The 10381-nt window shown below is 47.5% G+C and overlaps 1 protein-coding gene across 8 annotated transcripts in view; it reads left to right on the forward strand.

The window, feature by feature from the left end:
- REEP1 (receptor accessory protein 1) overlaps positions 1-10381 on the forward strand; it is a 136256-nt gene that overhangs the window by 102400 nt on the left and 23475 nt on the right. For 2 of the 8 annotated variants that reach the window (XR_002177741.3, XR_012325623.1), the window contains 2 exons: positions 4715-4782; positions 8476-10051. The exons of 1 other annotated variant lie outside the window; for it this stretch is intronic. Coding sequence is in view for 5 of the 7 variants with exons in the window: in XM_019942216.3 (XP_019797775.1) it covers positions 2519-2670; positions 4715-4782; positions 8476-8503 (248 nt within the window). In the remaining 2 variants the exon portion in view is untranslated. Of the gene's footprint in view, positions 1-2518; positions 2671-4714; positions 7798-8475; positions 10052-10381 lie in introns of those variants that run through there. 5 more of the 8 variants (XM_019942219.3, XM_073791180.1, XM_019942216.3 and 2 more) reach the window with 4 other exon arrangements.

The following is a 10381-nucleotide window of genomic DNA, read 5'->3' on the forward strand; positions in this document are numbered from 1 at the left end:
TGAAGCTTGAGAGAAAGGGAATAGGCAGGTAAGATGGAGTCAGAGTGAGAAGAAAAGTTTAAGTGCATGTCACAAAGTCACAGACTGTCCAAGATGCTGGGCTTCCTGGCAGCCAGTGCAAAGAGGGAAACGCAGTTCAGAGATTCAGTGTCCCAACACGGTAGCCAGCCGGAGGCTCAGAGGCTCAGCTTGTCCACAGTGGTTATTCTCACGGGTCCCGAGAGTCAGGCAGAACATTACAAACAACATTCTTGGCAAAACCCCTCCATGAACACAGTAAGCAGTAGGATTCTTCTCTTTTTAGCAGGTTCTCTCTGTGGCTTCCATCCGAAGCTACTTCCAGCCCCCAAGCTGCCCACACTAACCTCCTTTGTTCCCCACCTCTGCTGAGTCGAATGATTGTTTTCTACTCCTGCCTGGATATCTGGGTTCCCCTTGATCCATCACTCCTAGTGGGCCAGAGGGTCACTTTTTTTCTACCCTTTAGTCCATGCTCAAGGATGCAGAGGAGAACAAACTCGAAGCCATTTTTGTTTCAGTCCTGAGATAGTCGTTGTTGTTGTTGTTATTATTACTTTTATTATTTTGGTAACGTGTGGGTTCATGGCTCAGAATCCAGACCACGTGAGCAGGCGGAGTTGTTCGATGCCTGAGGATGTTTTGGTGACTCTGGGCTGCCCTCTGAACCCCAGAGTGATCGGTACAGAGAAAGCCCTGGCCCCGGATTTAGAGGGAACCACGTGTGCAGAGGCACAGACTCAAACCAGTCCCCTACCCGTTCTCAGGATGTGGGGTTCTGTGCTGGTGCGGACGGAGCTGGCCAGGCTGCTTCTGCAGTTTCTGGCCTGGCCTGAGAGCTTTCGGGCCTGGGCTGGCCTGTCTCTTTTTCCTCCTGTCAGGTGTCCAGAAGGAATGTCCTTGTGATAGGTGTCGAGCTCTGATTTGGGACAGGAGCCAAGCCCTCTGAGATGATGTCAGGTCTCCACCTCAGTTAGTGGACCAGCAGCCACTGTGGGTACAACCCCGGGGTCAGGTGCTCCGAGGGGCCCAGGAGGATCAGCCATAGCTCAGGATGCTTTCTTTGGGGCTGAGGCAGTGAGACGGACAGACAGGAGAACCAGGGTGCGGAGCACAAGCCATGTGGTACACATCCCAAGCCCCGCTGGGAGTAGAGAGGCAGGCAGGACCGGAGCATTCAGGGAGGGCTCCCTGGAGTTGCCAGCCTTCATGTTCCTTGGTCCTAAGGATGCAGCTGATTTGGCCAGGGGAAGGGACCAGAGGGAACCTAAACCCGGAGGAGACAGGCTGGGGGATGCACTGGAGCAAAAAACGCAAAGGAAGTTTAATGATCTCGGGCTCTTACTCAGGTGCTGTCTGAGCAGGTTGCTCCCAGCCTACGATTCAGCTTTGAAATCCGTGGTTAAGGCAGCTCTGCTCTCGTGCTGCCCCCTGCCGGCTATTGGGAGTATAGCAGCAATGACCCGGAAAGCGGCTCAAGATTAGGCTTCCGCTGTTAGTTTTACTAAGCCCACACCGGGTGCTGTTATTCCCCTTTTGGTAGAGAGAACACATTTGGTGGCTGAAAATGTTTTGGGGAGAAGTAGCAGGGTGTCCCAGAAAGAGCTCTGGTTTTTATCTGCAGGCCTTGGGGTGGTCGGACCAGGTGATCTGAGTGCCCCCTGGCTGTGCATTAAAAACAATATACGAAGCCTAGGAAGATGTGTCTCTGGGTGTCAGATAAACTGGGTGTGGGCAGGAAGTATTTTATGTCTCGACTGAGATAGGACCGCATGGCCAGATGACATGGAATATGCTCAGCGTTGAACATTGCAAAAATACCGTGCACTCAGTGACATGAGTCCATTCTGGTGCTCTCCCTGGGGATTAGTCACGGCAGACCAAAACAGGAATCCTGCTGTCGTTCTGGAGGGGAAGACTGCTGCTAGATTCTCCTTCCACGAGGGTCCTCTGCTCCTCTAGGACTTGGCCTTTGAAATGAAAAATCTACATAGCTTTGCTTAAGGTTCTCTTTGAAGGCTTCCTGTCGCTTAAAGAATGCTCGGAGCTGAATGTGCAAGTGTAATGAAGGCACTGTCAGCATCGCTGGTTTGTATTATAGAAAACTGTGCTATTCCTCTCCAGAGGTCACTGCCACCATCTTTCCTAGAGATTCTTTCCCGGAGCATTCTTCTGGTATGGCCTCACAGCTCTAAGCTGCAGGGTTAGACATGTCTCAGTTAAGGCAGCGCTGTCCCCACCTCCCCTGGTAGCTTATCAGTAGATTCTGAAGCCTGTGCCCATTCCCATGCACGGCACCTGACCAGTCTCACAGTTGCAATGATCCTGGATCCTCTGCAGTATCGCTGGAGGGTACCGGGGCCTCGGCTCTCCTAACCGGCCTGGCTTGCCGTGCTGTGTGCCTAACTTTGACCTTGCGTGCCCTTCTTCGCTCCTTTCTACACTGATCCCACCTCGCTGTACTTTGTCTCCTCTGCGTAGATTGTAAATGGACATTCAGTGGTTGAGGGGGATGTGAATGAGGGTGGTGTGAAGGCATGGGAGCCTCACCAGGTCCAAAACCCATTGGCGTTTTCCGATGATGATGAGGAAGACCTGCTGGATTTCATGTACAAGTATAAAGCACCTCGAAGGACGGAGTTCCCCCTGGAGGTACACGGTGTTGGGGGCTGCGGGGTGGAGCGTGTGTTTGCACAAAGGGCTCTGCCCTGGAGAACTGGGGCTCCCGGGGGCAGCATCTCTTCGGGCACCCAACGCCTCCGGAGTGCCTGGAGCGGGGAGACCTCCCTGCATCAAACAGGCAGGACAAGCCACTAGGTAGCGTCCAGCTACTTGCCAAGGGGTAAAAAAGACCCTACTACTTTTATTTGGAAATAGGAGAGGTGAGATAGTGCCTAGGGATTAAAAAAACAAACAAAAAACCCAACTACCAACCTAAGGTGATGTGTGAATGAAAAGCAACCAAATGAGTGTTTTGGAGAAGAAAAACTCAGAATGTGTCATATGACAAGTCTTTATAAATAAAGCGTGTTCATCCCTGTATCTCCATGACACAGCGTAGTGCCTGGTACAGCACAGATGTTCATAAAATGTTATACAAGGGGCACAGCCCTTCAAAATGACCAAGACAATACACTTGATGTGTGTACTCTTGCCAGTTGTAGATGCAGATGGAGTTTTGGCAGCAGGAGGGCCAAGCCTAGAGCCTCAGGGCCTTGCTCTGTGCAGGGTCACCAGCCTTGGGCTCGGGTGCAGGGCCCGCAGAATCGGGGGACCCCAGAGGCTTCCTCTCTGTCCCGTCACATCTCCCCCCCTTCCCCTTCCCCTGAACACTGCGGCCTGAGAGTCCATCTGAGGCAAGTTGGGAGTCCCCCTGCCCCCAGAGCAGAGACCCTTGTGAGCCTCAGGTGAGGCAGTGCATGGAAAGGCTGACCTCCTTCCCGGAGGGCAGGGAAGGTGCCAGAACCATTCTAGGTCCTGAGGCTTTGTGCCTTTTTGCTTTTGTTTTTGTACAGCTGTGCAAGCTGCTTTACTGTTTATGGTTAATCTGCTTGAGGCAGATCCCTAAAACAGGTTTCACCCATTCTTTTCTTACTATGTCCAGAGGTGGCTGGTAAACATGTCCAGAGGTGGCTGGTAAACACCTCTGCGTGAGGTACACCTCACGCAGAGGTGTAGCGTGAGGACTCAGGATGTGGAAGGCCAGAGCCTTCCGTTCCTGCTTCTTTCTCTTCTGCCTCCCTTCCGTGTGCCCGCTGGGCACCAAGCTCCTTGCTGGGAAACGGTGGTGAACTCGGCCCTGCTCCCAGGAAGTCACAGTGTGGCAGGGGACACAGTGCACAGAGCAGGCACGCTCCCGCGTGGGCGCAAAGTCCTCTGACGCCCTGTCACGTGCTAAACAATGTGAGAACCAAGGAGCCGATCCTGGCTGTGAGTGGGCCACGCGGGTGGGGCTCAGGAGTGACTTTGGATGGAGAAGGGAGGAAGGACCTCTGGTCAGAAGGGATGGAGGTATGAAAGGGCAGTGTAGAAAACGAAGCTGAGTACAGAGAGTTGGGGCCAGTTGTGAACCCCCTTGAGTGCTATGCTAGAAAATAGTTCCCTTTTCTTTTATTGTGATAGTAACTTCCCCTGTGATTTGTGTGTCCCATGGAAGGAGGGGTCCCTTGATAGCCATTTGTAGGGAAGATGAAGTGGAACCCTTCATACTTAAAGGCAGTGTTTCCTCTGTTGTGTGGTTTGCTGTGCATGAAGGGATTTCACCTCCGGAAAGAGGACTGGAAATTTGGTGATGGAAATTTGAAGCATGTACCAAGTAATACGAGGCTGGTTCCCAGGGACGAGATGGGGAGGTCTTTCTGCTGAGTCACTTGGTAAGATCATTTTGCTCTCAAGGCAGAAACAAGATGTGTCATCCTTCTGTGTAGCCATTCACTTGGGAGATCCAGGGACTTAGGAGAACATGAAGAGGGAGGCGCCGGGCTCAACTGGCTCAGCTTCATGGCGATGCTTGGGCTGTGACTCCGATTCCTACTGTGGACACTCCGAGTGGGCCCCCAGCCGCTCCAGCCTCTTGACACACGCGTGCATTTGACCAAAGGAGCTGGAGTCTCAACACAAACCCAGCCGGGTGCTGTCCTCGAAAGCTTCCATGCTATGCCAAATTGAGGGGTCCTTTTTCTGTTTCCTCTACCAGGCACCGCCTAGAATCCTTCGATCTCGCTTCAGGAAGAAAAGTACCTCATCCTCGGCCACTGAAACCACGTGAGTGAGATGAGCCAACAGCACTGGATCCACAGAATGTTTCTTCTCTGCCTTAAAGAGCTATTTATTCACTAATTACATAGAAACCCGCAGGCTGGTGTGCTGAGCGTGCAGCCTCGGACACGGCCTTTCCTCTCTCCCCTGTTCCACTTGGAAGAGTTTCTCTTCCCCCCTCCTTTTCTTTCTTTTGCTGGGGAGAGGCTAAAGGGAAAGGTAGTGTGCCGGGGGTCAGCAGTTTTCCACAACTGGACCGGCGTACAGACAGCAGTGTTTTAGAAATAGAAGAGAATCGCCCCCACTGCTGGGATGCACATTTGTCATTTCTTGGTCGCATACTTCGTTTTTAGTCCTGTATATGCAAACAAGGCAATTTGCTTTTTAACTTCTTTTTGTTCTTGGTACTAGTACTTTGGACTACAATGTACATATTTATGGCTTTTGGCTTAAGACAGTGGACTTGCAAGGGCTGCCAGAGGTTCTGATGTGGAAGAAAACTGCAAAAGCAGAAGTGTAAAAAATTCTCTTGATTCTAGAGGATGTCTCAGATGTGCTTACGAAGCTTCCAAATACACCTCGAGTACAGCATCCCTCTTCCTGCAGGGCGATGGTCCATATCCTTCAGACAGTTAGTCAACGGACCAGAGTGCAGTTTAGAATGAAGAGAGGCAACACTTTAGTGACAGGTGTGAGTGTAACGAAGACAGGGGAACAGCCTAGAATAAGAGGAAAGTCACAGGAAGCTTGTCTCTCCCATGGATCCAGGATTAGGAGCTTCTGAATCCTTACAGGGGATTTATCATTGTCTTAGGCAGGAGCCTCGCCCTTGGTAAAACTTCTCTCGGGCGTGTAGACTTACAGAGCGGTTGTAAGGAATCATCTTGAGTGGTTCAAAAGTGCTTGACGATGACTGTGTCTCCATAATAGGACCCAGTGCTGTGACTGATTTCCCCAGGTAGAGGAGCCCACAGTGGGAGCTCGTTTCAGGAAACAGTAAGCGAAAACCAACCCATCCACCCAAACAAAAGCAACCCTACGATCATGCTTTGTTTCAGATACGCGGTGAAGTACATCTGAGACACCTGGGTAACAGTCCAAACGCTGGGTTCTAGAAAGGTTTCAGAGGTCGAGACCTTCATGGATGTGACTGGCTCCCCAGCTCACGGGCAGCTCTGGCTCATGCCCTCTGTTCCTCTCCTGGCCTGTGCAGAATGTGAACCAGAGAGATGTCGCACGCTCATGGGCACTCGTACTTCATACAAGCCCACATCGCTTAGGAAGAGAACAAATCACTGTCTGAGGGGACTCCCTGCTTAGACTGAGAATTTTATGTGAAAAGAAGAATCTGGTTTAAATAGCATTTTGGTCTGAGGCAGCTGCTCTGGTAGAGCTAAGCCTAAATGTAGGACTCATATACTTACGCTTAGAGTTGGTGTTTCCTTTCGGTGTGATGCATGCAGTGGTCACAACCCAGTTACTTGTAATACTTGGATTGTGTTTGTTCATAGATAGGCCCTGAACACTAGAGAGTGTTATGTACCACATAGAACCTACTGTCAATCAGCTATAAACAGGCCCAGTTAAAGACTGAGCTACGCAAACACACATCAGTCTTTGCTGGTGACACACTGGCTGGATCTTAGCCACCTCCGAGAGGGTTTTACTTGAAGTTGCTTGTTACCAGATGTGCATATTTAAATCCCTTTTCCCCACAATGCCTCTGAAGGTGACTTTGTAATTTACAAAAGGATTTAGGAAAATAAACCTAAAAGCAAATTTGTGGTTCAGAGGGCAAACAGAGGCTGTCTGTTCATTGTCTGTGCCCCACACCCACCAATACCTAAACCCCCGAGGGAAGACAAAACCTGTTTTCTTCAAGCTCACTGAATAGTTTCAGACAGAGGAAAAATATATGCTTTAAAATGTATTTACCTGTCATTGGGAGTACCCAGAATTATCAGAAACAAAAGCAAAAAAAGCTTAACTCATTAAGCAGCTTTTTAGCAATTTTTTTTTTTGCCAAAGTAATAAATGCCTTTAGCAGCAGAGATTAAAATCCTATTGTGAACAAGCTATATTTTCACCATTTTACAATGGAGAGTTTTAACATACGGGCTACGAAGTTTGCACTCAACTATGCCAAAAACAAGTTTGAAGCACTCTACTCTCAGACATGCTGTATTAGTTCTCATTTAAGATTTAAAAAATATAAAGGTATCCAAACTGCTGTCTTAATGTAACTATTTTTCCTTCAAGTGTTGGTTAGGGAGTTGGATTCTCTTTTAAAAACACCCACTGTACAACTGAGAGCAGCTGTCATATTTCTGGCAAAACATGTTTACTTATCCAACAAGCTGTGTATTTGTGTGGACTGACGTAAAATGTGAATGCCTCAAAGTGTACAAGTAGTGATGTGGAGTTCTGTCTAGAGGATAAAACTGAATGTTTTTAATTGGCTGATTTACAGACACAGGCTGTTTACAAAATGCTAGCTGGAAAGTCTGTACTTTTCATGTAGTAATTTTCGGTTCTTTGCTATTGAGCACCTGTTCTGTTTCTGAGAAGATGAGACGTGGTATTGTACTTATAAACTGGAGAGTTAGGCATAATCCCTCCTGGCTTTATGTGAATAGCTTGCTCACTTCGCTGGCCTCTGAAATGTATGTTCTCTGTAGTATACTGTCCATGTGTCTGTGATAACAGTGCTTGTCAACCACGACCACCACCGAGTACCTTCCTAGTTGTTCACCTTGCACAGTATCGGAAATGGTAAAGGATGTGTGTTTCATTCACAAACGGCACACACTCAGAGAGCTGGCATTCTGGACGGTGACTGTGTACACTTGCCCTTGGTTTACTTCTGTAATCCCCATAGAATGATCTGTAATCAAATAGTATACTGAACTGTGCATCAAAGGGATGTAAAGTTACAGTACTCCAAAGGTTGAAGTTCTGCTGTTTTGTTATAATGCCTGATATATATCTTGAATAAAGTCTTAACCTTTTTCTTTTAAAAGACATCTTTGTAATGTTGGGCTTTTGAGGAAAGAGAAAATACTTAAAAAAAAATGTATTCGTCAGCAAGGATTAGAAGCTGAGTACTCAGCCACTAACTGGCCTGGTGCCTGGTGACTTGGCTCCGTGCCTACTGCACAGAATTGTTGCAAAGAGAAAAAAATTAATTGATATCTGTGCTTTGAAAACCAGTTGATCACATAAATATAAATCTGGTACTATGTTTGTCTTACAGTTTTAAAGGTCGCCAGTGGAAACCAGGTAGCTGTGAAAACAGGGTAGTTCACCTGCAAGGCAGTTTTAATTCTGCAAACAGACCTTTGGTCTGTTGCTTTCCTTCTAGGAACCTGTGTCCTCATCTGCAAATGCGGGAGAAGGGATGCAGGTCAGAAGAGGGCGGGGCACATGGAGATGCACTGGGAGTTATGGATGCCCTTAATGCCACTGCAGCCCTTGCCTTTAAGATATAAACGGGTACATGGACTTCCCTGGCGGTCTGGGGGTTAAGACTCCGCGCTTCCACTGCAGGGGGCGCGGGTTTGATCCCTGGTTGGGGAAGGTCCCACATGCCGTGTGGTGCGGCCAAAAAAAACAAAAACAAAAACAAAAAACCCCCCAAAGACTTGGAAACTCAAAATCTGAAACGTCACAATGAAACCCTCATTTTCTTTGCCTTTATAGTGCTATGTGTTTGATGCGAGGACTGTAAGGCATAGCAGCAGCAGGTGAAGAAGACGATAGAGGACTGAAAGAAAGAAGAGATGCAAAGGCAGGCTGAAAACCCACTCGTTAATCATTTCCTGAGCCAAGGCCAATGTCAACAGAACTGATATTAACCAGGTTAAGAGCTGACAAATAACAGAAAAGCAAAGTTATAAAATTTAAAAGCTGACTTGGTTCAGTGTCATAAAGAAGTATTTAGTATTTCTGGTGCTAGATTACAGTCACTTGTTGATTTTGATGTGAATTTTCATATGTTGTTAGAAGGCTTGGGGAAATACACAGGATTCCAAGGAGATGGGACCCGGGTTCTGTGACTTACTAGTTGTATTTTGGGTAACGTATTTAACCTTCTGTGAGCTTCAGTTTCTGCAAATCTAAACTAGGGACAGATAATATCTCCCTTGCAAGGTTGGTATGAGGGTTAGCCGTCTTGTGGATCCATGCTGGGATGTAGTAGGTGTTAAATAAATTCCACTTTTACATATACTTGAATGTCATTTAGATAGACCCTTTAATGTAATAAGATGTTCTGTTGTCAAACTATAAAATCACTGTAGATGATAAGCCCTGCTACCCATAAAACAAAAATTACATGTATGAAAATTCCCTTTCCCCTAAATCATGTGCCTGTCAGCTCTCCACTTCAGTCCATCTCTGGCTGCTGGGGCCTTAGCCAGCCCTTGTCTCTACCTCTCCTGCCCCTGGCCTAGAGGGGAAACCAAGGTGCTCTGAGGCCCACAGACCCTGTTGTCCGCGTTGCACTAAGAAGTCACGGAGGTGGTAGAAAAGGCTCCTCCTCAGCTTCTTCGGGCGCCAGACCCACCCCGCTTCCAAGGGTGAATGGAAGAGGTGAGGAGCCAGGCAGGTGAGAAATGATGTGGAGGCCTTGTGAGGGACTGGCTTCTGCTACCCCAGAAGCAGGAGGAAATGAAAACCCATCAAAACAGAAAGCCATTCCATGCGTCAGGTTCTTGAGATTCTCGTCTCGAATCAAATGTGTGTTCTTTATTAACTGGTCCCATAAACAGACACACACTTGGCCTTGGAGTTTTAGAACACTCTCTTGTCACCCTTTTTCCTTTTAGTGAACACACACTGGTTTCAAGGAGTTCCTCCAATAATCCTAGTCTGACATGCCACAGAATTCCAATTTGGTTATCTTTTTCTTAATCTGTTAATAGAGGAACTGCATCTTATCATCACCAACTATTATATTAAAGGATCTGAAGCAGTAATTGAAGCATAATTGTATTTAATAATGGTTTTTCAACCCATCAAAATGCTCTGCTCTTTGAAAATGCTTCCCAGAGATTCTGACGGGAGAGCGGAGAACCACTGCCCTAGACTGTAAGCATCCTGAAAAGCTGAATTTTCCTCAGCGCCGCTTACCTGACCCTCTTCATGTGAGCAATGCTTAACTTCTGCATCGTTTCTAAACATGACTGAGATTACTTTTCCCCTTTAGATTCTACAATGTGTCTTTGGAAAATTTTGGAAAAAGTTTACCCTCACAATTAAAAGTATGAAATCTCAAGTGGATAAATGAACTTTTATAAAATATAGTATCTTTTAATTCTTGGTTAAAAAGTTTTTGTCTCCACTTATACAGCCTCTTTAGCTTCACGAATGGGCACACTGAAAGGCTATTTCATTTACTCTTCTCTCAATGAAAATCCTGTTCCAATAAACTAAGTGAGAACTGCTATGAATGCAGTGAACCTAGTAGACCAGACGTGTTAGCACCCCAGGCCCACCTCTGAGACAAAACTGCTCACATAACTATTTTTTGCTCCACGTGGACCTGCTAGCCCAATCAAATGGGCCAGGGTGGGCTCCTGACCTCAGAACAGCCAGTCCCCACACT

The sequence above is a fragment of the Tursiops truncatus genome, chromosome 14 (genome assembly GCF_011762595.2).
Source record: "Tursiops truncatus isolate mTurTru1 chromosome 14, mTurTru1.mat.Y, whole genome shotgun sequence".
Lineage (NCBI taxonomy): Eukaryota > Metazoa > Chordata > Mammalia > Artiodactyla > Delphinidae > Tursiops > Tursiops truncatus.